Here is a 27,057-nt window from a genome sequence, read left to right as displayed (position 1 = left end):
AGTTAATAGTATTGCCGCATTGGCCGGACACAACTTTGGTGAAATAAAAACAAACTCACAAACATAGGTTCACAAACATCAGCTCTTAAACTAACATGTAGCTAACACGTGTCACTGTTTGAAGTTAAACAAGTCAGGAGTGCTCTGCTGACGTCCTGTGTTCTGCCGTAGCCTCCTTTTCAGGTGTTCCGGGATCGGCAATTTTTTTGGGGGGGGGGGGGCTTATTTTCTGATCTAACGTAGATCGCACACAATAGAAGCTCTAACCCTAGTATGCCATCCCTGACACAACCAAGTTTGGCGGCCGGAGCTTCTCGAGCGTGCGATCTACACCCCCAAATAAAAAAAATATAATGACCTATCCCTGAACGCCTGAAAGGAAGGCTAGTACTGCTGACGTCTCCTCAAGTACGAGCTTCCACCTTCAGCCACACGCCACCCTCTATCTGGTTCCCGAGAGTGTTCTTAATGCGGATGGGGACCTGAAGAACAACAAACACATTATAACCTTATTTATTCTATTCTGTTATTATTAAGCTTTGCATGTCTGTTTTTGCATTTGCTTTTGTATTTTTGTAATGTTAGATGGCGACATGAACATAAGCTCCGGCTTGAGTGTGTCGTCATCCTGTCCATTTTGTTCCTAAATCGTAAATGTTTTAATAAAGAAAAAAAAAAAAAAGAACAACAAAAGTAAACCATTATCATGTCTACGGATTAATCCGGTAAGGTAAGTTTAACACTCCAGTACCACTTGTCCTTCATGGTGGGCATTAGTGCAGTCCCTGCGAGACCAGCGTCTCTCTCTAACATGGACAAAAGTGTAGTATAACTCTGTCCCACTCTACGTCTTCCAGTGTGAAGCCACTGGATTAGTCTACCAGCTGGTTCATTACTACGAGCAACACGCCCTGCCAGGGCTGGCATATACGTCCTCGCACTACAGACAAAATGGGCAGGATAGGGCCATAGAGTTGTTTGTTAGATGTTTTTCTCCATCAAATATCATAAAGTGTTCTTATACAATGGCCTATATATTGCGCGATAATTGTACATGGAACAATGTATGGCAGCAGTTATTTAACAACAAATGCTACAAGGTTAATCTAGCAGGGTAATTTCTGTGACCATAAAAAAAGGAATTTCAGAGTAATATGTGCACACAGAGAACTTACCACGGTCTTATCTGAGGTGACGAAGCGGAACTTCTGCAGAGCTTTTGCCAGAGCAAACTTGAGCTCGAGCAGGGCGAGACGCATGCCCACACAGTTCCTGGGTCCGGAGCCGAACGGCAGGTAGGCATAGGGGTCACGGGCCTCCTTCTCTTCCTTAGAGAATCTGGGAAAAAACAGATAAATATTAACAGGAGTATCCAGAGACGTGCTTTATCCAGACCCATATTCAGGCACGGTTCTGGATAGCCCAAGTGAATCTTCTAAGAACGTGCCAGAGGAAAATCTACGTATACGTTCCTGGATACAATAGAGACTACTAGTATCCAGAATCGTGCTTGATTCCATCCTAACCCATTCAGGCACAGAACTAGATAGGCACGTTGCTGGATACGATAGAGACTATTCAGAACCGCGCCCGATCCTAACTCTAACCCATTTAGGCATAGAATTAGATAGGCTGTTGCGTTTAACAGAAAGAAGAAGAGGGATGAATGCAGTTATTAATCTTAACAAATCTTATGATGGTCAATAGTCAAGTTCGATTCTATACCTCTCGGGCCTGAAGTTTTCCGGCTCCGGCCAGAGCTCCGGGTCGTGGTGGATGGCGTAGGCGGGGATGGTCACGATGGTTCCCGCCGGGATGTGCAGACCTTTTACCTCAGTATCCTCCTTACACACACGATCAAACCTGAAGCGACCACAACATAGCTAACAGGTATACCATTGGTCATCCAGGGACTAAAGAGAAAGCACAAGTCTGTGATGTAAAAAAAAATGTTTGGCCATGTGTCATCCATACTTATCTCGATGATTGTGTTGGGTTCGTTAAAATATAACATGGAGGGGTTTGGTGCAGGGGTCTCCCTCATACACGGGTAACAATTCTTCCCTCCAAAGGACGATCTGATCGCTGATGCAACAGTCGCGAACGGTCAATAAGTTTTAGACAATGAAGAACAAACACAGTTTCGAAGGCTCAAAGTAAACGTCTAATTCATACAAAATTTCAAACCGGACCTGAAGGAGAACTTTAACCGTGCTGAAGTATATAAGTCAATAATATCGTACCTCTGGGCAGCGGGGAACATCCTCAGGGTCTCGCTCACGCACATGTCCAGGTAGTGCATCTCGTTCACAGCTTCGTAGTCCAGCTGGCCCTGTGGTACAGAATGGAGTATTCTTATGAAAGGCTGTGGGTTAGAATGGAGTAGAGTAGAGTAAAGTAGAGTAGAGTAGAGTAGAGTAGAGTAGAGTAGAGTAGAGTAGAGTAGAGTAGAGTAGAGTAGAGTAGAGTAGAGTAGAGTAGAGTAGAGTAGAGTAGAGTAGTAGGATAGAATAGAGTAGTAGAGTAGAGTAGAGTAGAGTAGAGTAGAGTAGAGTAGAGTTGAGTAGAGTAGAGTAGAGTAGAGTAGAATAGAGTAGAGTAGAGTAGAGTAGAGTAGAGTAGAGTAGAGTAGAGTAGAGTAGAGTAGTAGGATAGAATAGAGTAGTAGAGTAGAGTAGAGTAGAGTAGAGTAGAGTAGAGTAGAGTAGAGTTGAGTAGAGTAGAGTAGAATAGAGTAGAGTAGAGTAGAGTAGAGTAGAGTGGAGTAGAGTGTACATACTCGCTTTTGACTGACGGTATTCACTTCGTCGATAACCCTGTCCTGCACCTCCTGGTGGACAGCCAGGTTGTAGGCTGTGAGAGAGATGGTGTTGGCTGTAGTGTCGTAACCAACTAGCCAGAACAGCATGGCGTTGCCCTTGATCTCCTTCTTGGAAACACCTTGTGATTCAAAACAAACAGAAACAGAGTATTTTCCCAATCCCAATTTATTCACATTGCATTGACGGCCATATTGGCTGAATTACACATAGTGTTACAGATCAAAAAGTTTGAGAACACAAGTTAAGTACAGAGGGACATAGACCGTAGTACTTAGTACAGAGCGACATAGACCGTAGTACTTAAGTTACTAGTATTCGCGGGTGTTACAATAACAGTCAATCAGTAGCCTGTCTACATCACACTTCTAGCAGACAGTCCTCTAAAAACTTGATCATCAGCTCAGGCAGAAAAATCGGGGTCAATTGACGTATTGTCCAAGACGCTGTAAAAATCATAGGTACTGACCGTGTTTGACCATGTCCTTCGGCACTTTCCCGTCCAGTTCTTTGTTGTGAGCCTTAAGCATCAGCTGGAGGAAGTCCACCCGTTTCTGGAAATGTTTTATACACAGTGGTCAACAGACTGAACCATAAGATAAAGATCGACATGATCCTATATATAAACAATAAAAACGACTCTACATACAGGTTATACATACAGATAATATAAGACGCCAAAAACAATTACTGACAAGCAACTGGATAATTTCAGAAACGATCTGACGTTTCACCAGGTGATATTCACTACCTTGCCGTTGGTGTCACTAATGCAAGATAGTGGATGCTACCTGATACGTCTGACGGTTTCCGAAACCATATCAAGTTTCTTGAGTAACTGTTTATGCACATCACTCTTGTAGTTCAAAACAAAGCAACAGTTGACTGAACAGGATACATCTTACGGTCTCATCTTCGTTGGATTTTCTCATGTCGATCGCGTTGTCAACCGCCGCACTGAAGAATGTCGTCACCGGTTTGGAGAACAGGGAGTAGCCCAGCTTCTCCATGATGTTTGCCATCTTAGGGAACAGAACTATGGGGACAAAAAAAGAACTATGTATTTGTTAGTCTTAAGTCTTAACTCTCAGCAAGGTTGTCAAAAAAGTGCCCAGTGCTCCACTACGAACTGGAGGAACTAGTTCTAGATGGAGCTCTAGATTAGAGCTCACAGACCCTGAACAGAGACGGGGGGCGACACAAGTTATTTGGCACGTATGGCTGGCGTATCTCTGACGTCACGTTCCAATATGGACTAACAAATTATAACGACAAATACATGAGGCATAAAATACTCACAGAAAATGATGACAACTGGGTTAAATAGATTAAAGTCGAAGAGCTTTTTGGCGTTAGCGACGAACGGGTGGTCAGGGTTGTGGAGAGAGTCCACGTCTACTCCAAACGCCGTGCCGGAGATCACATCCATGGTGTAGGCACCAGACAGACTGGGGGACAGACAGAGAACAAAACATACTTTTTTTACACTTTTAACCAAGAGGTTAATTGAGCCGACGTTTCAGTGACCGTCTGTCAGCTTCCTCAGGGCAATTCTGACTGGTTGCACAGAACGGGCGTTGCTGCTATAGATGCGTCTTCAAGCGATATTTACATATCTACGAAGTTACAGGGTAAGTATATACAGACAGTAACTTTTATTACCTTGAAGTTCACCAAAATTCTATCACAGACCCTATGTATTTTATGTATGTTTGCCAGCATAAGTCGAGAAATGGATGCGGATTTATCTTTATGATATAGATGGCCTCCAAGTTGACATATGCAGCAAAAATGTCGGAGGATCTAATATCTAAGGCAGCCTCCAGGTCTGAGTATGTAGTACTCACTCTTTCAGGTTAAACTGGACGTCATTTTTCGCGTTCTCGTCCAAGTTGGCTACAAAGTTGTCCGCACACTTCTCCACGACCGGTGCCATCTGTGGAAGAACCCAAACAAAAACATTTAAGCTATATGCACTTCCTTTCCATGGCGTATATATGCCCACAGAATGTATCTGGATATAGCCATCATTGCCGCGTCACGTATATCACGGAAATGTCAACATTTATCCCACATAACGTCGACACGCCAGTTTTAAAGATAATTTACAAACAGTACTTCCGTACTGGTTGAATCAAAGCCATACCAAAAGTATTACTGACTTCGTTTACCAGATAAAGGGTCCTGGGAGAAGTTGATTACTTGCATTTTCTTTCACATAACACTCTCAAACACAAGAAAGCTTATTGATGAATTAATTTATTTATTTTATCTTCAATGACACCTGGATAGCCCCTTCAGCCAATAGCTGATTTCCGAGGAGGCCCAGGGGGAATACAATATGTAAAAGAATAATAGATTATACAAATTACATAACAAAAATGTAAATGAAATCAGTATAACTAAAAGTTATACATAAATAAATGAATAATAATAATAATAATAATACGAATATGAACTGAGGAAAGAATCATACAAGAATCATAACTTCAAAACATAATCATAATCAACGTATTCGATTTCCGTTCAATATCACTGGAGGTCAGAGGTCAATTAATAGTGGCCTTGAAGGGTTTTAAAGTTGGAATCTGCCTTACTTCTGCTGGTAGTCTATTGAAGTACCTTGCACCCGTGTAAGCGAATGTTCGCTGACCAGTTGAGGCATTGTATTTTGGTAAGTGTAGTTTAGTAGTCTGTCTGGTGTGGCAGGTATGAAGATTACATTTGTGCAAGATAGTAGAAAATAGGTATGTAGGCATCAAGCCGTTCAGACATTTAAATACCGTTACACACACCGTAGCTTAGTAGTCTACTAGTACGCTGCACCTTTTTGAATAAGAATGCCAGTCCTCGTCACCTTGCGTAGACTTTACATACCTGCTTGAGCTTTCCAGAGCTGAAGGTGGGTGAGATGGCACTGCGGACCCGTTTCCAGTCCGCATCCTCAAGGTTGGAGATTCCATTGCTAAGAAGTTCTCCCTGGCCCTCGAAAGTCTGCAAGTTTTACACGTTGTAATTTAGATAAGAAAAACAAGAACACTTATCCTGAATATCCTGACTGGAATATTCCTTATTGGCAGGCCGTATTGCAGCTGGTGGCTGCGTTGGGTACCAAATGCCGAGGATAGGTTGTTGCACTTGTATTGGAATAACTCTAACTTTAGGATTAAAGAGAGGGACTAAAGATGCCATCTATATCATGATCAGGGCACTACGACCATCCCTCAGCAGAGACGGGGGGCGCCACAGACTTTCTGCAACCTATGATCCGCTGCTGACGGAGTCACGTGTGTTATCTGCGTGACGTCACGGAAGCGGTGGATTGCTCATTTCTTGACAAAGACTGGAGTTGTACAGCCAAAAATTTATTTGGGTCCAATTTCTTGTGTTGGAAATTGCAGGTCAATCTTGTTTCATAACCTTTACCTTATGTGAGTGCAGAATCTGATGCTGCATGTCACGTACCCTTCTGTTGGTGAAAGTGTTGGCCTCCTTCACGGTAATATCCTTTACAAGTTCCAGGTCACCGACTAACAGGATCGGCTGTCGACCTTCGTAAATCCTAAAGTAAATAAAATAAAATAAAATTCGATCGTCATTACCATGAATATAATTTACAAACATGTCAATTTAAATAACAGGCATTGCCTCATCTGGAGGATCAAGTAGGAATTGCAGTACAGATGCAAACAAAAGACAGACACAAAAATAATTGAATGACTGAACTTACCCCCAGACTTTGTTGAACTTCTTGTAACATGCCTTGTCAAACGTGCTTACACCCTTCATGAAATGCAATAAAGAACAGTATACAATAAAAAACAATATATAATTAAAATAATTATATAAATGCCGATAGCCCCTCCCTCACAAATAACAACAATGATTTCAGCATTGGAAAATGGAAAACTGTTGGGTTCATATCGAACTATAGCAGACGATTTACCGGCCAGAAGTTAGGAAACGCAACAAACGTGGCACTGTGGTTGATACATGTTCGTGTTACAGCGGCCAACCACTTAAAAAAAAAAAAAAAAACAACTTAAACTCCACATTTATTCATAACAGGTTGATCTTATTTCGTCTTACTGTCATTTTCAGTTTGGTTTTCCTCTTTCCTGGCTACGTTTACCTGTTCACTTTTCTGTTAAGTTGGTTCTCTGTATGTAACAGTTATGTGACAGTTACCTCTTGTTACTTTTATGCATTATCAATTATGGTTGAACCTAAATTATTATTATTTATCATCTATGTTACATTTGATTTGATTTTTGTAGTATGACCAGTACTACTTAATTTCCCGTATTTATTTACTCATATATTAAGTTATAGTTTATGTTATATCTGATTCTGACTCTCTGCATCTTTTGAGTTGTTAAGATTTTGTAATTGTTGGTGTCTTATAAGCCCATATGGGCTGGGCGACGTATGGTCGTCATGACACGAAAAAAAAAACATTCATTCATTCATTCATATACATTACTACCATATAAAGACGCACGCCCTCACCACCACACTCTGCATATACTGCACCTCCCGTCAGGACATGGTGTCACTTGTGTAACCTTTACCATTGTGCTCTGTATTATTTAGATGGTACATCCAGCTGCTTGGGTTTGCATTTCCTTGCACAGTCGTCTTTGTAACGCAAATTTCAGTGACTCATATATTTGTAAAGAAACCCCCAGTGAGCCTCCAGGTTAATTAAATGGAGGGCACATACCTTCACGTATGACAAGTAGTTTCCAACCAGTGGCACAGGCTTGGGGCCAGGGATGCCCAGGTCTTTGAATGTGGAATAAGACCACGTCGAGAACCTACATGTAAGAGTAACATAATATTGCCATTTCCATCGTAATAGATCTGGTGGAATTACCAGAGTTATCAATCTGAGTGGTCTACGTTACAGGTACCTGCAGAACAACAAGATAATGTCGGTTATACCTTGAACATTTGCTGACCTACCAACCATCCATTCCTTGTAAGAGTTACGCTTCTATGAAACAGTGAGACTTTGGTTTTAAAATGTGCAGGCCGTTGCCTCAACCATAACAACTTAACAATATCTTTGAATGATGCGGAATATTGTAGTATAATTAATATAAACTTGGTTTCAAGCAATCCATTCGTACCACTCGGTTGGGTTAAGGCAGCCTATGGCATAATATGATTAGTATTTCATACATATGCCTGTAACTTTTGATAGCTTGGTCGCACCACAACTAAACTTCACACAGTTCTAGTAGTACTTGAAACACATTGAATAAAGGTTATATTGCTTTTACTACTTCTGGATTTTTGGTTTAAAAATCAACAGTTTGGTTAAAAAAGCTGTTTACTTCATGGCTTTACGCGCAAGCGGTAACAACACCTTTCATCATGATATTTTTCAAGGAGAAAGCCAACTCCCTGTTTATTATTTTTTCCGAGGCTATTTTGTTTTAAGTAATAAGTGACAGTTACATTGTTTTTTTTTTGGTCAAAAACGACAGAAACAACTATTTCTCTGTCATTTTTCGTTAAAAAATCGCCACAGTTAAAAAATATCGACTTATATGCAAAATAGCCTCGGACAATTTTGATTAAAAAGTGATAATACGTAAACATGGATTACTCTAAAGATCAATTATGCTGTTTTCAGCTGCGCGTAAAGCCGTTTAAGTCATACTCCGTGAATAAAATGCGTAACAACGCGGGTTTACTGGAGAAACATACAAATGACCGCCGGTAACCCCGAATTTGAACACGCGTTCTATTCGAATGACGTCATATCGAACATGGTGGAACATGATTCGGGTTCGAAACATGTCTGTGGACATCGTGCAGACACACGCCCGAACTCGAACATGAATATCAGCCTGGGCCGCCTTAACCCAACCTAGCAATGATTGTATTGTCCGATGTTAGGCTATATTTGTTATCTAGCAACTTTCTGATTCACATAAGACTGATGGTAAGTGGCTCTTTCACTCAGAAAAAGATACACGCCCTGGTAAGTTTTCGTTGAGAATATTGCAGGTCCAATCTGCGCCATAACTTAGCTACAAGCGGTTATATGCAAGTCCATAGATCCACTTGGGTCTATATCCACAGTTCATCAGACGATGTACTACTTTTCGTCCGTGACTAACGGAATCTGTAATTGTGTTATTCCTTTTGTATCTCAATACCTAGCCTGGTATCCAGCCTTGTTAGCTTTAGTTGTTGGCGGGGAGCGGATCTTGGGTAGCGGACTAAACCTAACAAGGCTGGATACCAGGCTACTCAATACCCTCATCGACGTAACTAACATTCAATGCTCTATATGGTTACTCAGTCACTAGGACCAAAGGTGAATTTGCCACTTGTAAGGACGGCAGTTAAACCTTAAGACAATTTCTGAGACAATTAGTGAACTATCTTAAGAAGTTACTTACAGGTAAAACAGGACCGCACACAGCCCTACCAATAACCAGGTAGGGGAGAAAGGCAGGAGTTCCAACATGGTGGTCTCTCTTCCCCAAGATCAGCTCAGATGTATCGTCTGGAACTGTTCAGAAACCCGGCCGGCTGTAGGGACCACTTGTTGACCGAGGTACGGCCCCGGACCCATGCCCTTATATGGACATGGCGGACTGACTCAATATGCAAGAGGCAAACAAGTGACGTAGTGATGTTGCAACGACCGGTCGGACGAAGTTGTTGCAAAGCATAACATAAGAAATAAGAAAAGAAGATTCTGACCTCCTTTTTTGTTTTAAGAAGCTATTAGAAGGATATCGTGTGCATGTTATAACTGCATTCATCTTTTGTGGCTCTTCTCTTTACTCTCCGAGCAGAGGTTGATGGGGGAAGATCGTTTGCTTTTTATATGGCCCTTTTTTTTTGTCTCGACAAAAAAAACGGGCCATTTATAAAAGCAAACGATCTTCCTCCATCAGCCTCTGCTTGGAGAGTACTTCTCTTAACTTTGGACGTTTCCTGATCAAGGCAGATGGCGAATACTCGTAGATAGACCGGCTGTAAGTGAGTGTACCAATAGGTCACAGCTATATAAATACTAATGACGGCACCTATGTGTGGTCTACAGTGGCATAGGACGTGAGAAATCACTGGCGTAAAGTCTTACTTCTTGGTGTTTTTTTTTTTTTTTTTTCATTTAAGGCGCAACGTTACCTAATATAGGCAAATATCCAGTACGTTACTTATACGTGCAATACCTTATACGGGCACATAATAAATACATATACTATAATGCCATATATGGGTGCATAAGTGAATAGGGTGAGCAATGCTGTCAGGGAACAGACAACACGTTGCAAAGCGAGCAAACAGCACTGTCGAATGTGTTTATATGCATGACAATGCACACTTCTGTTGTCATGAACTTCCGGTAGGGTGCCGAGGGACTATTTTATCCGGAACCGTGCTTATTATAATAAGTAAATATGCACTCTTCAGAAATTACAGATTTCATCCCCTTACCCATTCTACATGGCGGCTGTCCCAGTCTCACAGGCAAAAACATAGTACCGACGATGTGTAATAGTTCTGGGACAGTTCAGTAATTATGGAGTTAGCTAGATGTTGTATGTGATGCCAGTGAATCGTGCGTCTCGGTTTGGTTAAGGCCGCCAAGGCTTGTGGGAAAGTGGTATTCTATACATTTGACAGTAACTTTTGATAGCTTGGTCGCACCACAAATTTAGTTGTTACAGTACTAGACACGCATTGAAAAGGGGTACTTCAGTTTTTCTTCATGGATTACTGTAAAGATCAATTTTGTTGTTTTTAGCTGCGCGAAAAGCCGCTTAGGTCCAAAAAACATTCTAATAAATACATGGCGATTAGTTTCTGTTATTAAACACCCACACTAATAAGACTGATTTTGGGCGGGTGGCTGACCGCCCCACTCGGGAACTGAAAACTTGTGAGGGAAATACTGATACAATGGGCGCACCCCATTTTCGGCGTTTCGTGTGACAAAACTAAATGCATCATACACTACACCTTATATATATTTTTCTTCAAGTTGATAGTTGTTTGAAATAAAATCTAGTAGGTCTGATAAGCGCTTGTTGTGTATTTATTTACCAAAACCACGCAATTTTTCCTGTCGGCGACGCCGGTAACTTTAATCCTCGATCCGCGTCCATCCCATCATCCCTTGCGAGACTGAAGAGAATCCATTCTATCTTTTTAGAACAATTTTGTGAGACCTATTTAAACGATAAGTGGTCACCAGTGGGATGTGGTGCTGAGCGCTGCTGGCCCGCCATCCTGAGGAAATTCTGATTTAAGGGCCGAAATTTCCGTCGAAGGGTGGAATCAATTGATGATCCCACTGGTGAGGCCACGAGACTTTTATGGTCAAGTGTGTATTTTTAAACATGAGCCGCTCTGATCTCAATGGCACTTGCTCGTAACAGATCCAAAGCACACAAGTGCCAAAGCCAGTAAGGTCATGAGGGCTTGGGGAATTACTTGGTGGAGGACATCAGCTGAGAGTCCGGATCTTAATCCGGTAAGAACATATCTGGCTATTATAGTTGCGTTTTCTGGCCTACCTTGTTTCTCTGGCAGCTAGTCTCTTATTACTCATATACTGTATAATAGTAATTTGTAGTACGAAATGTTATAAGATAGTTTAGTATCGTTGTATTACTGCCACACATTGTGCCATGTACGATTGTCGAGCAATAAAATTCATTCATTCATTCATATTACCTGACAATTGATTTTTGGGGCAATGTATACATTCTGAAACAATGTTATAACAGAGAAAACAATTCATGTAACTAATAAAGGTGGAGTGATTTCCTCCAATAGCCGACGACAGCACTTTGAAAGGTGTTTATGACGCCCTCCCCAATAGTATTGTCCCTGGGAGAAAAACCTCCACAATAGTACAAAGTTTTTCTCAAGTTTTATTTTTATTGCAGATCGAGAACGCATGGTACCAAATGAAGGCTCACATTCGCAAGAATGTAAAACCGAGAAACCAGGATCAGCTGGCAGAAGCAGTGGCCAGTTTCTGGAAGACGTACATGACACAGGAACAGTGCTGTCGATACATTAACCACATGTACAAAGTCATACCAGTTGTGGTTGCTAGGCGGTTTCTGACTTATACGACACATTTGCATGATATTTGGTTGGTAGTATACCCGGGTGAGTATGAATCCAACGATAAATTAATTATGCTAATTAGGGCCTTTTTGCAGAATCAAAGAGGATTAATATTCAAAGACTAATAAAACGTAGGACTTTTAAACTCGCAACATATGTAACTTGGGTGGAGGGAAACATTATGAGATAAACATTATGCAAAGTAGGGTCTAATTTGCATAATTAATGAGAAATTGCTTTAACACCTTACCGGTAAATGATGAACACTTTTATGTATTAATTATAGCAGTGACCATTTATGGCTACAGTGCTGCGGTTCAAATCGTTTAACGTTCACGTAACTATTGGTGTGTTCAAGCACTTGACTGTAAAGAAATGTACGACATACAAATATCCCATTTTCATAGTTTATGTTTTTATATGCATGGCAATTCTGACATGGCAACATTCCATGACCTCTTTGCAGAATGAGCCTTTCCAGCCGAACATTAGAACGTTACCATTTGACCAATCAGGGCGCGCGATTTGGTATCCGCCATTTTGTCGGTCAAAACCTCGGTCAAATGTGGCGCCATTGCATTGGAAAGTATAGTGAAGGTGTGTTGTTTTCGAACCTGAAATTCTGGCTCCAGGTATCCAGACCGGGTACCCGGAGTCCGATTTTACCCGTTCCCAAAGCCCAAGACGCGCTTGGGAGCGTGCATGAGGTGGATAAGGGCCTATGGGCGGCCCCACTGGCAGCTGAACGTCGGAAAAATCACGAAAGATACGTACGTCTGCTAAAAGGTAAGGCGGGGAGCTGGGGGTGACGATTTTGTTCAGAAAATTCATCCAGTCTCCGGGTTACGCGTGCAGGGCTGTTTTTGTTTAGTTGAAGGTGTCAGGCATCTTATACCTTCAAAATAAGCATATTTTCATTGACATACGGATATGTATTTAGAAAACAGAGACGTCTATACCAGCATGTCTTTTGTTACCTCGTATATGGGGAGGGGGGCTCACTCCGGGATAACAAGGAGCATGCTCGACAATGTTGTAATTTTGCATCGTCATTTTTAATTTGCAGATACGCCGCAAAACAAGTCCAACGTTAACATGCCTTACAATGTAAAATATATTCTTCAGCTCATTTTCGTTTTTTATGGGGATGAAAATTGACCGGATATACCACAAACTGTATCATTTCCTACAAGTGACTATTTTTTGTAAACTTGTCCAAACAGCACAGATCATATCAAGATCTTTGGTCCGGCAACGCTACTGGTGCTGACGATATCTCAAGCAGTTCATCATTCCCTTTGAAGGACAAAACTACCGTTAAGGCAACTGTCTGTGCCAGACAAATTTACCACACTGTAAATACCAAGTTCCAGAAGAAATTCAATGTCTCATTTGGGGAGTATTTAAATGCTGCCGACTGCTGTATTGAATTTTTTTCATCGTAGTCCTGTATGCAACTTTTAAATACAATAAAAGTAGAGGCGGAAGAGATTCTGAAGGTCATCCTGAAAGAAGCCTACTTGAGGAAAGGACTTTGCGTTGTCAACGTTGACATCAACATGTAAAGCAGTCCATAACTTTCTTTCATGCGGACAATTGTTGAAATAAATGCTTTTCTTGAGTCAACGAGTGCCAACATTGCAGACAAAAGATCAGGTTCTCCCCTGCTTACGTTCCGGACATTAAAAAAAAAAAAGTGGAAGGACCGTGTTGGAGAGAGAGGTACTTCCGGGATAAGAAGATTCTCAACAGGTTAAGGTTCATATATTTTGGGTGAGAGAAGTAAGATTGGGTTACTAACCGGAAATAGATATATATTTGTAAGGAGATATTGGACTTTTATATGTAATGTTACATTTTGTCTATTAAGCAGTATACATAAATGTCATTAATAGTTACACAGAGCCTGAAGAAAGATCAGGTATTCAAGATCAAGACTTCAAGAACTAAGAAGAAGGAAGGATGAGGTTAACAAATAAATTGAAAAGGTGTGTGAAAAACTGACCGCCATGGAGAAAGAGACTCCGACAGAGAAGTAAGTACATTTGTTGTCAAGATATAATGGATTTTTCAATATCGAAAATAGTTGAACCATATTTCCGGTTTGGTATTACCAGGTACTATAACCATGATTTGCTTGTATTTGAGAGAAAATTGCATACGATGGAAACAATTCCATGCCAACATCACATTAAAGAAAAAAAAACAACTTTTCAATGTTTTTTTTTTTCAGGTTTCCTGACTAAAGGGACACCAATACAGGGGACACCAAGCTAAAGCTGAAGAAGGAGACACAGTGGGTGTTGGCAAATACTAGCGACGAGAAAGAGTAAGTCTGTTTAGTGGTTTCTGATACAAGGATGATACATTTGAATATTAAAGGAAATTATTTGAGAGTAAATTGCATATTGCAAACTGCAATTTAACATTTTCATTACTTAAAACTTATCAATATTTTTCCCAAATCTTTTTAGTGACAAGAAACAGTGAGTCACTTTCTTATTACTAGTCTTAACAGGATTCAGTCATATTACCACAGTTTTTAAAAAAAAACCTCTTAGTTACTTAAAGTCTAAGACTATTTATCTTAGGACTACAAAATGTCTGTTTTACGTTTGCTGTTCACATAGACCCCAAAGGCCATTAATACTGTGTTCTGCGGCCTTAAGAGTCATTGCATGAGAAAACCAGGCAAAACCAGGCAGAAGTCGGAAGATGGGGGTCGGCCAAATCGACTCAAACTTTGTATGTGAGATAGGTATGGGGAACTATGAACAGCCATATATTTAAAACCCTCCAGATATTTTTCGTTATGGAGATCTGGGACCCCCCTCCGAGAGCCTCCGAAATCAGGTAATGTATGGCTGAAAATTACTGAACTTGCGATGGCTGCACTGATGATTCTGATAAAGATATGGATAAAACGTTTATATTACCACATAGCATAGCTTTTCTAGTTTTACAGACCCAAAGTTCAAGAGGACACCTTGAAGTTAAGAGGGTGTGACAGGGGGTTACCGGAACCAATGAAAGCATAATTTTCATCTCTATACATTTTAGTCATCTTTAAGGCGCATTATCTCATATGGGCAGTGGCTTTGGTGAATGGTTTTACTGTGGTTTGAGAGAGGAACATCTACTGATTCAAAAACAAGCGTCGTTGGTTTGGGCCATACATAACGCGAGCCGTGACTGGGGGGGTCTTTGTGGGGGATTTTCAGGTTGTGGACTATACTAAATCGGGCAATGACTTCTCCATACTGGGTACGCTTGGGACAATGTGGGCATGTCGATGTGTGATAATCATTAGAAAATTATCGAAGAAGCTTTAATGAATTGGGGATGTTGATTTGGGCTCTATATGGGGGATATGGGGATACCTGTAAATGGAACAAGGCTAATATTACACATTTTTTTGTTCTTCTCTTAGCTGTATATAGCAAATAAGTTCCTTACTAACATATTGTGTACATCAAATTTGTGGTAGATATCAAAAGGATCTACATGGGGGTTATGAGGACTCCAGAAATGGAGATGCCGTTAAATACAGGTGCCAAATGAAGCAGACCTCTGAGCTAAGTTGTACATATTGGCACTTCTAAACACAAATCTAAAAGGAAGACCAGAAGAAGAGGGCTGGATACATATGAAAAATACCATAGCAAAAACAATGTATGAATGCTATTAGTAGTTACATGTGCGTTTCTTAAATAATGAGGGGTTAGTACAGGTATGCTGCAGTGCTATTACCAACCTGCGATGTGCCGATTGACTGTTGCGTAGCATGCACAATATATCTGATCATACATTGGTTTAGTGGTATCTCATTTTCAATTAATGTACAAAATAATGGGACCCATTTTTGTCTTCTTCGAGCGAGTTAGAAGTTTCGGCAGGCGAATGGATTTTCAGGAAAACATGCGAAGGAAGTTTAATGATTAACATAAAGAATCTACTCAGCTCGGGAGTAGGCAGCAAATTTTACAGTCTAATATAATCAATGTATTCTAACCCACAAACATGCATCAAAACCTCCTCTGGTCTAACACCACCCTTCGCCAGTGACAAAGGTGTGAGGCAGGGCTGTAACCTCAGCCCGACTCTCTTCAACCTGTTCATAAATGATTTAGTCAAGATGTTAGATAGTCCAGAATGCGTTCCACCCTCCCTACAGAATTTATCCATTTCCTGATTACTCTATGGAGTTTATGTCGTAATTTTTCTCGGAAACCGAGAAAGGACTTCAATGTGCCTTTGACAAACTAAACACTTTCTGTACAAAATGGAAACTCCAAGTTAACCTGAAAAGACCAAAGTTGTAATTTTTAACAAAACAGGGCGCATATACTAGTACATAAATACAAAATTCCTGCTCGATTTAGAAAATATAGAAATTACTACATCCTACTGCTATCTAGGTCTGTTTTTGTACTCATCTGGCAGTTTCTCACTAGCTCACTAAGAAACAACTTGCTTTAAAAGCCCGCAAATCTGTTTTAGCATCAAATCTCTTATCCGCTCACAAATCTCATTGAAATATTTATGAAGGATTTTTTAAGGATGTTATGTGGTTGCGAAATCTGGGGAAAAGATTTTTCAAATGACAACTGTCCATAATCGCTTCTGTGAAAAAATCATGGTGTACATTAAAACGCTAGCAACGGAGCATGCAATGCAGAACTTGGTAGATTGTCACTAGACACAGATGTATCGGTACGCCTATTCAAGTAAATTTTTGGTTGAGACTGAGACAACATATGTTAATGCATGGTCACAAGAAAAATCTGCTACACCACGTGAAAGAAATACTTGACCGGAGTGGCTTCTCATATATCTGGCATAACGACAACGTTGATGTCGATAAGCAACACATAATTATGTACATTGCTTAGAAGTAGACTTTCTGACATGTATATCCAAACCTTTCTTTACCATCTCTCTGTTGAAGCCGGTAAGCGAAGATTTTATAGACATCTGAAACCTGTATACACAATGAAATGTTATCTTCACATCAAAGACTTCGATGTTAGATCAGCCATATTAGCGCACATACATTAGAAATAGAAAAGGGTACATACAAACAATTGTCTGTTATTAAAAAACAACAGAATATGTATTACTAAATATTGCACAGGATCATGCAGTGGAGGATGAAATGCACTTTATTTGCTATTGCCCTCATTAATTATAGCACTTAAAGGGATAAGTTATTCTAAATGGTCACCAAAATGTTCCCTAGCTTTATTTACCTTCCCAGCCTTCAAAAAACTGCATTTCTAATAACACCTCCCAATTCATGCATCTCGCAAAATGTCAGTCATTTTATACTCCACTGTACACGGAAATGAAACCAACAATAACTACAAATGTATATCTAAAGTGGCATTAACATTACTTATTATCATTTTTACTGTTTATTTTGTTATCCTTTTCTTTCAATTAGCCCTCGGGCATGAATTTGTAATAAACTTTCATTATTAATATCATACAGGTTTTAAAAAAATGTTTTTTGGTTAGGTATGATGAAAAATGGTCAAGTATAGTAACATACCATCAGTGTACTACTATGTAGTAAATGTCTATACAGCATATCTCTACTGATCTAGATTGAAAAAAAAGTTTAGGTACTAGCCTTAAGCACGCGATTGTTTATTGTTATCCTTTTTCTGAGTGAAATAACAGTATGCTCGAAGTACCATTACTTCCACGCGGCATGTAAATGACATCTCCATTCGTGGAGTCCTCATAACCCCCATGCAGAGCCTTTTCATTATCTAGCACAACGTTAATGCACATAATAATTTACCAAGCAACTTACTTGCTATTTTCAGCTAACAGAAAGCAATAAAAATGTGTAAAATTAGCCTAGTTCCATTTACAGGTATCCCCATATCCCCCATATAGAGCCCAAATCAACATCCCCAATTCATCAAAGCTTCTTCGATAATTGACTAATGATTATTACACATCGACATGCCCACATTGCCCAAAGTGTACCCAGTATGGAGAAGTCATTGCCCGATTTAGTACAGTCCAAAACCCGAAAATCCACCATAAAGACCCCCCAGTCACGGCTCGCGTTATGTATGGCCCAAACCAACGACGCTTGTTTTTGAATCAGTAGATGTTTCTCTCTCAAACCACAGTAAAACCATTCACCAAAGCCACTGCCCATATGAGATAATGCGCCTTAAAGATGACTAAAATGCATAGAGATGAAAATTATGCTTTCATTGGTTCCGGTAACCCCCTGTCACACCCTCTTAACTTCAAGGTGTCCTCTTGAACTTTGGGTCTGTAAAACTAGAAAAGCTATGCTATATGGTAATATAAACGTTTTATCCATATCTTTATCAGAATCATCAGTGCAGCCATCGCAAGTTCAGTAATTTTCAGCCATAAATTACCTGATTTCGGAGGCTCTCGGAGGGGGGTCCCAGATCTCCATAACGAAAAATATCTGGAGGGTTTTAAATATATGGCTGTTCATAGTTCCCCATACCTATCTCACATACAAAGTTTGAGTCGATTTGGCCGACCCCCATCTTCCGACCTCTGCCTGGTTTTCTCGTGCAATGACTCTTAAGTGCTATCAATTCTTACTACAGATTACCATTTCAACTAAAGTATGTTCTGCACACTTTGATGCCTCTGCCTTGAAGAAAACCCTTGAAGATAGCGTTTATGAACGGTTCTGTTCCAGGCATTGTTTCTTGGACAGAGAAATGCAGTTCCAGGAGACTCCTAAAGTGAGGAGGGCCTCTGCTTTGGAGGATACAGAATCTGATGTGGTTCAGAGTGAAATAAAATTGTTTGCAATCTAGGAAAAATATGTGTGGGTAAAAATGTATAATCATCACAGGTTGCAATGTTCAGCTTGTGGGTCAAAATTTTTTAACTATCAACCATAGTTATAAAAACAAAACAAATAAGACCCGGAAGTATTGAAATAAGGTTTTAACATTTGCAAAAACAGATTTTTAAATTACCTTGACTTATTCATGATTACATTTTCACTTTTTAATAGTGACTCCAGGATGGAGGTGTGTGGACCAGTAGACCATGACTACTATGTGCAAGGGCCCAGCAAGACATCCATTGAGGAACAACTGGCCGTGGCCATGGAACACATTAAAAAAAAAACTTGTTGGAGAATAGTCAGCTTTAGTGTCTTCAATGCCCAACGGTTTAGTTCTGATTTAGATACTCTGAAGGTTCTACACAGGATTCAATTCATACCATCTTTTTTATGTCATGTATAAATCTTTTGAAACTACAGCTACAAGAATGGTTACCTGGACTCAGATATAGAGGGAAAGGAATGCAAGTACTGAGAACTTGAGAGACGTCATGAAACATGAAAGTCTGTGTTGTATTGATCAGCTCTTTATTTTTCTATGCTAATGTAAGTGTGGTCTGTTAAAAAAAATATCTTGGAGTCAGATTCAATGTAAGTGTGTCTACAGTATCTAGAATTGTGATCACCTGGGCAAATTACCTGTATCACATATTGGGTGCATTGCCTATCTGGCCATCAAGGACCATCATGAACATATGCCTGACTGTTTCAGAGCTCTGTACCCAAAAACAAGAGTCATTCTAGATTGTACTGAATCAAGATGCCAGACCCCGTCATCTCTGTATTGTAACAGTCAAATGTATTCCCACTACAAAGACAACACCACATTTAGAGGTTTTATCAATATCACTCCTTCAGGAGCTGTCAGTTTTGTTATCCAACTGTACAGTGTAAGCACTTCTGATGTTTTAAATTAAATTAAATACATTTAAAATGAATATGCAGACATGTCACCTCAGTCGTTCCACTATCGCCCATAAAAAGGTATCGTGGTACCACTACACATGGAAAAGAGCGCCGTCAATGCCAAAGGTTGCTAGAATGTCCAGGGGATAGGCGTAAAAAGGGAAAACCTTCTGGAAGGCCGATGGCCCCCAAGGAAAACCAGGACAGTCCCAAGAAAAACCAGGACAGTCCCAAGAAAAACCAGGACAGTCCCAAGAAAAACCAGGACAGTCCCAAGAAAAACCAGGACATTCCCAAGAAAAACCAGGACAGTCCCAAGAAAAACCAGGACAGTCCCAAGAAAAACCAGGACAGTCCTCAGTCAAAACAGCAGCCCAAAAGTGCGGCCACCTGTCCGGCTCCTGTATAGGTCCTCATGGTCATCCATGCACCCCCTCCAGTTTTGTTTGTTTTACCACCACCAGTCACGGTACCCTCATGTAAAGAAAAAAACAACTGTAGTTTTGGAAACGTGACAATTAGGCAGGCCCTCTGTCTCCTGATGAAGACATGGCATTCACACTACGTTGTACATCCATGTAATGGATTCTACACGGGGGTAACTATGATGTTTGTAACTAAACAGTTCACTTGGCTTGTTATATGTTAATCTCACCTCACATTTGTTAGGTGAGGTTTGGTTTCTTGTCAATATCAAATTAGGGAACATTTTAGCAATGCTTGTTCGACCAAGAAACTTTGAAACTACCATGAGTAATGGTTGGATATGGCTGAATTGCAATGCATTGGTTTTGGTATATTTGGAATTATGAAGAAGTATCTAGTAATACGTATTGTATTTTAGGCCTGACCACAAGAAAGAAGGAAGAACGTGGCATTAGGATAAAGAACTGTATGCGTAGAGAGAAGTCGAAGAAAGTAAAACCAAAAACCAAATTTCCAATTCATTTTCCCATTCTACAGAACTTCTTGATATTTTGAACAAGCTTAACATGTGTGGTTAATCGGATACCCACTCTAGATTCATGACATGAATGGTTTAAATTTTATCAAAACGGTCCTCTCCATTCCTTTGTTAAAGATAGCTTTGTACTATGTCAAAAGATAATATAGATGTTGCATGTTCACATGCTGTTGTCGGGCCAAATGAATTCAGAAGCTGGCATGGCACTTCTGTCATGTTTAGTGCAGCCTTAAACCTAAAAAAAAACGGAGGCGTAAACTGGCGTATATCGGGACAAGCCATTTCCACTCTTATGCTCGACCCGCTGGAACAGGTAATGAGTGCCTAAGTGGCAGGGACAAGAGGAATCTCATATTGTCGATGTGAAGGAGCTTAGTGTCATTACAAAGGAAAAGTTTGCTGCCATGACGGAGTACGGTGATGAGAAAGAGCTGCTGCTCGTGAAGCGAGTGCGCGCCATCCAACTATTGACGAGGGGGTCCGGTTAGTATAATCGCCATTATAATAAGCCCTTCTTAAGGCCAGTTGACACTTAAGGTACATTCAATTTTGTCACATCATTCATGTGACAATTTTTTATTGTGTTGCATGAGGCGAGTCTGGAGCCTGCTCTCGTCAAAGTGGACACAGAGGCCACTGTAATAAAGAGTAACTAGTATGTCTTTTGGGATGAAAGGCACATGGAAGACGAGTTTAAAAGGGAGAAAGTGGAGCTGAAGACACTGGAAGGAAAAAGAAAGAGACTGAAAAAGGATCATGCTAGGACAGAGAAAAAGAAGCCGTGAAGTTGATAAGGTCAGGGTAAAGCTAGAGTGTGAAAGGTCGAAGTTTGAGAAGCATGCGAAGAAAGTGTGTGTAAAAGAGAAGGAGGTTGAACAGAAAAAGTATGAAACCGATATGCTTATGCAATCGTTGTTGAAGGTTCTGAATAAGAGGGGGGCTGCATTGAGAAGGAAACCCACTTCCCAGGACATGATTGGCAACTCAATCTGGTATGGGCGGAGAAAGGAGACTAATGTCATGTTGTCTTTTATCCACGGAAATTTAGGGCATTTCATGGAGCATCCTAGGACCTCTGTTATTCAGCTTATATCACAAGTTGAGAAAGCAGTCAGAAGAAGGCAACCTTAGAGGAGTAAAGGGAACCTAAAGCTTAAACTAAACATTTTGTTTTAATGATAACACTCACCCTTGTATTCATTAAAGAGCAGGAGTTACCCCAGGACTTAATAGTCTTATATTATGTACCTATGTTATCATTCAGAAAATTTGTTCGTTTACGGAATATATGCGCGTTCACCTCGTGAACAAGTCTCTGTACGCTACCCTTGAGGAGGTATGCTACAGGTTTCAAAAGATGAAGTGGTGGAAGTTGCGGAACTGCATATATATGCCATCCACGCTGCTAAGTCAGGAACAAAATGTAGTTCTCATCAACTCAGAAGACACAGATGTTATGGGCATTGCCCTCTCCGTTGCCAAACGGATCCCATGTAAGATGTACCTGTCCAGAAGTGCGGTACAAGGATCAGAACACGGTTCATTGATGTCGACAACCTGGCAGACACGTTAGGAGAAAATGTCTGCAGAGCCTTGCCTGGACTACATGCATTCACAGGTGGGTTCCGGCATTTACTTACCATGCCAATTTAAGGTTTGATTTCAGTTGCCCATTCTCGTAAAGAATGTCTTGACACATTGCCGGGTACATGATTATTTATCACTCCTTTTACATTATAAATCCATATGAGGTCAAAGGGGCTCAAGGTCAGATAGCAAGCTGCCAATGTGCAACGGCTATCATATCAAAAATATTCCATAGACACCCGACTTTTAAAAAACCATAATGAGAATTTGTCACCTCAGCTGGTACCGATCTCTCTTCTCGCCCATGGACTATACAAGGTCAGGCCCGAATGGCAAGCCGATTCCAACTAAGAAATCGTTTTTGTGTTGTGTGTATTTTACAGAGAAGTGCTTCAAGCCTGTCTCAAATCCGAAGCAACGGTTTGGGATTAAAGTGTTCCACAAGAAGCTGTTATTGCCTGAGGCTGTTCCAAGTACATGTATCTTTCCCCGTGCTCGAGGCACAGAGGCGAGCACGATGCAGCCTGCGAAACATCGGGAAAGATCGGATGCGGTAGAGAAGAGGAACAGACTTGAGGCGGGCTTGTACGATTTTTATGTCATGAGCACTAGAACTCAAATCCGTATATGATGCAATTAGGCACAGTAAACCGACGTCTTAATAGGGCAGTGCTATCAGTAGTGAGGCTTATACGTGTGGATTTGGTGGCGCCGTGTTAAATCAAGTGTTCCGTGATAAAAGTCTTTAATCGTGCATCGACAAACATACGGCTTTTGTATCATTACTTGGAGGGGGTTTTGAGTTCGCAGACAGTGTCAAGCTCCGACAGACCGGCCACCAAGTACACAAGAATATCTTCAGTTCACTTATAGAGGTATACAAAATACAGGTACATTGACCACTTTTGTTTGGCTGCTTTTAAAAGACCAATTATTTTTAGTTCTTTTTAGGTTAAGAAATGGTTTTCATTTAACCCTACCTAGACCGGGCTTTTTTTGACATGGGGGGACCGGGGGGGGGCTCTTTTGGCCCCCCCTAAGAACTCGCGAACGGTATGTCGTATGACCACCAAATTTTCAGAGAATGGTTTACTAGTGAAAATTTATCATATCTACAATTTTTTTGTCGTTATGATGTAATATGACGTCATTATGACGTCATTAATGTGATTTTATTGGCCAAAACCGTCTAAATAGGTTTTTCCCTGAAAACTAAATGGTATTCAACATAACTGTACCAAAAGTGTTTATGACAGAATATTATGGTGTACTAAGTCTTATGTTGCCCATAGCAACACCGGTGACGTCATAACATGACGTCATGCATATTTAAGATATCCGCCATCTTGGATCATCAATCTTGAATTTTCAAAAATAGTTTTTTTTTCATGATAAAGCCTAAAATACATCGTAGACATACTAAAGGCCTTCATTTAAACCTTTTTTGGAAAAAGAAATGGAAGTATTGATGAAATTTTAATGAAAATAACCTGTATATACCTGTTCTAATGATATGGTCCGCCATCTTGGATTTTGGCCAATGACGTCATCAAATTAGCATAAATTATGCATATTTAATAATAAAATTTACATAAAATTATATGGGGTGTTATTAATATTAGAAACCATGAGTAACTTGGCATAAAACCCATAAAATTCTATTGTTGAAACAAAAAGTACTAAATTTAGCAAAAAATGGCTGTCAGAAACCCATTGCCATGGCAACACAAAAAATTATTATCTTAATCCAATGATAGATAATTGTTGTCAACAATATTTTAGGAAAAGTCACCAAGTTTGGCCGTTCTACGGCTAGCCGTTCAGACGCTAGGTGACATCAAAGTTGCCGCGGGCACTTTTAGCCCCCCCCCCCGGTCTAGGTAGGGTTAAAGGACCTAAGTTTTAGATTTAATATCAGTATGCAGATATCAGGTGTAATTTCAATAGCGGGATAAAGTACATGTATAATAGACCGGGATATTTGTGTTTGTTGCCTTCACGTGATGTTTTAATTTCGAAAATAACTAATGAGTATAAGACTTTATTTCCCTCTACAATAGCCATGATTGATTGCATAGAACTAAGAACGGATAGACCATCGTCACTAATAATTCAATCTCAGTGTGTTTCAGATTATAAATCTGGTACAACGTTGAAAGCTTTAGTAGTCACTGACTCTAGGGGTTCCCTTATGTTTAACACTAGCCCTTTTTTTCAGGGAGCATATTAGACAAATATGTATGTAAGGAAGAGGGTTTTATGATCTACTTAGTGATTTAATGTTAGAGGGCAAGTTAAAGAAGGTGGATTTCATCATAGCAGATAAGGGTTTTCTCATTGATAAGGAGCAAGAAGAATGCCCTCGTCTGTTATGCCAAGTATCTAGCAGAAAAAGGCTTTTCAGTGACAGTCAGGGGATCAAGGCATTTGTCCAGGCAATCGAAAAGAAAACGGCCAAACCCGGTTCAGTGATTTCGAAGAGGCGGTGGAGAGGGTTCCAAAGACGCCACCTCGACCTTACCTCCAGGTCGCCTGACCAGCTTGACAAAGATAGGGCGTCATTTTCGAGTCCAATGGTGGTGTTCGAGCACTTCTAACGCTTGGAGCAGATCTTGATGGATGCAAAAGCAAAAGACGAAAAATCCCACGTTATCTACAACAAGTTAAATTTGTAAGCGGATGTACATCAAAACACATTAAAAGTCACAAGGACACAAACATGCAGTCAAGAAATGTGATGCAGGAAAGTTGCCAGTTCAGCAGAGACCAATGCAAAGAGCTGTGCTAAGGATGGAAAAAAAGTAGAGCAGATGAAAAGTTTAATCAGAAAATCATTCTACCTTCCCAAAAAAAGGATGATCATTCTAGTTTTTTCTCACCTCTTCCTATTGACGATTCGCTCACGACTGATCCTAAGTCTGTCGTTTCGCCTGCCTCACACTCAGACTCTGAGACGTACATTTTACAGCCAATCACACGTCATAAGGTCACAAAGGCTCGGAATGCTACAAGCGAGGTGACCAACAACAGCCAGGCGCAGATCACACGAGATTTAGGCTGTGCGGGACAATGTCAGCAGCGGAGAGGCCCCACAACAGCTGGCACGTGAGCTCCGACTCGTCCCGAGAGATAAGCTGCAGAATCTTCTGAAGTCCATTAACTTAAACCGGGTACGGATTCCTGACGGGCACCTGCTAGCGGAAAAAGCTGACCTTCACATGACATACAGGCAAACAAGAGAACTGAAGAGGTGAGCTTTACCATTAGCTCCTACAAACAATGCAAGAATTACATCAAAATAAAATGTATGGTCAACTACAAAAGACATGGCAGTGGTAATTTGATCAAGGAGGCAAAAACTAAACTTCAGCCTATCATTGACTCAAGTCAACATTGCCCTGGCCCTATTTTATTGATTGCCATAGAACAGTTAATCGGGAAAACCGGTTTGCTATGACACATATATTTATAAGTCAATTTGGAAATGTGGTGCGCAACACTTCCATATATTATACTGAATACATTGATATTTTACGCGAAGAAACAGTCTAAGCTATAGGGACTTCAGGGAATAACACCAATTCTGTACACAGTATTTTATCTTTACACAAGACGATGACAAAAGTCTAAATATCCAATACTTTTCTCAAGTGGCTAAAAGAACATCGGATCGGAATGGAGACTCAAGAACTGGTTGACGGATTATCGTGATGTTGGCGTGTGGGTAGCTAAAGTGATGTTTTACATAATCAGATGACAAATATGTAAATCAGGAGCTAATTTGCATAATGAATGAGGAAATTCTATAAATCTGCTTCGTTCGATGATAGGACTATAAAACACATGTGACATGTAATTAAGAACGAGAAAACATTAGGATACAAATTATGTAAGTAAAGACCTATTTTGCATAATTAATTGCAAATTGTTAATTTCATAGTTGTAATCTGGGAATTTTTGTACTTTGTAATTTTTGATAAATGGGTATATATATTTGGGAGGAAATATTGAACTTTCTTACTTAAGCAGTATCTCTTGGTTGTCCATCTCTGTAGACGAAGACGTCTACAGTATTATATATTAAATACATTTCTTGAGCAGTATACATAAATGTCAAAAGTTACACCGAGCCTGAAGAGGCATTTTATAATTAAGAACTAAGGAGGAAGAAGAAGGAATCGCCCACACAGGAAGTACGCCACCTGGTACTAGGTACGGTAGGCCAGTGTTTGAGGGATGCTGCATTCCTGTATAGCCAAGTTGACAGCAGTGAAGAAGACCTTCAGACCCTAGAATGGACATGTAACCGTTACTACAATCTGTTGTGTCTGTTCTTGCCACATACAGTTACAAGCAGTACGTTTGTTACTGCAATGAACAAAGAAAAATTAAACTGTAGTAAAAAAAATCATTAATTTTCTGCAGGACAATGAATCAGAAATGGGTGTAAGAGACACAGATGTAATTGATTTATGTGAAATACAGATGAAATCAACATCTATTCTTTATAGCTGATATTTACTTAACAACCTAGAATGAAAGCCTTTCACAGCTTGGTGTATAACTTAGCTCCAAAATGTGCATCCTTCACCTATTGGGGCATGTTGGTAAGGTGGGTCCTGACTTAAATTTCAAAATCCAGAAATCAAAACAAAACTGAGATGTGACAACTATAGCCTATTTGGTTTTCTCTGCGTCAAACTCAAAGTGTGCTCTTATTTCACTCACAGACTGTACCTAGCCATACTGCACCACAATGAAAACTGCGGACGGCCACAAGGATGGAAAAAAAGGTGTACAAAATCAGATTCAAG

At 40.2% G+C, this 27,057-nt stretch overlaps 1 protein-coding gene across 1 annotated transcript; it reads right to left on the bottom strand.

The window, feature by feature from the left end:
* Positions 1-404: 404 nt before the first annotated feature.
* Positions 405-9,333, bottom strand: LOC109464201 (cytochrome P450 3A24-like). The gene is made up of 14 exons (XM_019761134.1): positions 9,236-9,333; positions 7,543-7,636; positions 6,550-6,602; positions 6,285-6,381; positions 5,697-5,813; positions 4,667-4,755; positions 4,119-4,267; positions 3,725-3,855; positions 3,289-3,373; positions 2,780-2,940; positions 2,244-2,332; positions 1,726-1,863; positions 1,176-1,338; positions 405-482 (listed from the first exon to the last, which is right to left on the bottom strand). Exons 1-14 carry the CDS (start codon positions 9,301-9,303, stop codon positions 405-407), a joined length of 1,512 nt encoding a protein of 503 aa, XP_019616693.1. The 5' UTR covers positions 9,304-9,333.
* Between the last annotated feature and the right edge of the window lie 17,724 nt (positions 9,334-27,057).

This window comes from Branchiostoma belcheri, unplaced genomic scaffold (assembly GCF_001625305.1).
Source record: "Branchiostoma belcheri isolate BF01 breed outbred unplaced genomic scaffold, Haploidv18h27 scaffold134, whole genome shotgun sequence".
Taxonomy (NCBI): domain Eukaryota; kingdom Metazoa; phylum Chordata; class Leptocardii; order Amphioxiformes; family Branchiostomatidae; genus Branchiostoma; species Branchiostoma belcheri.
Note: the sequence above shows the minus strand (reverse complement) of the source record. Positions and strands in the feature narration are given on the sequence as shown.

Excerpts from the sequence above, each read along its gene's own strand:
- LOC109464201 (XM_019761134.1), bottom strand. The coding sequence starts at position 9,303 with ATGTTGGAACTCCTGCCTTTCTCCCCTACCTGGTTATTGGTAGGGCTG. Across the intron at positions 2,941-3,288 it reads GAAGGACATGGTCAAACACG|GTGTTTCCAAGAAGGAGATC; the intron begins GTCAGTACCTAT and ends TTGAATCACAAG. Across the intron at positions 483-1,175 it reads TCACCTCAGATAAGACCGTG|GTCCCCATCCGCATTAAGAA; the intron begins GTAAGTTCTCTG and ends GTTGTTCTTCAG.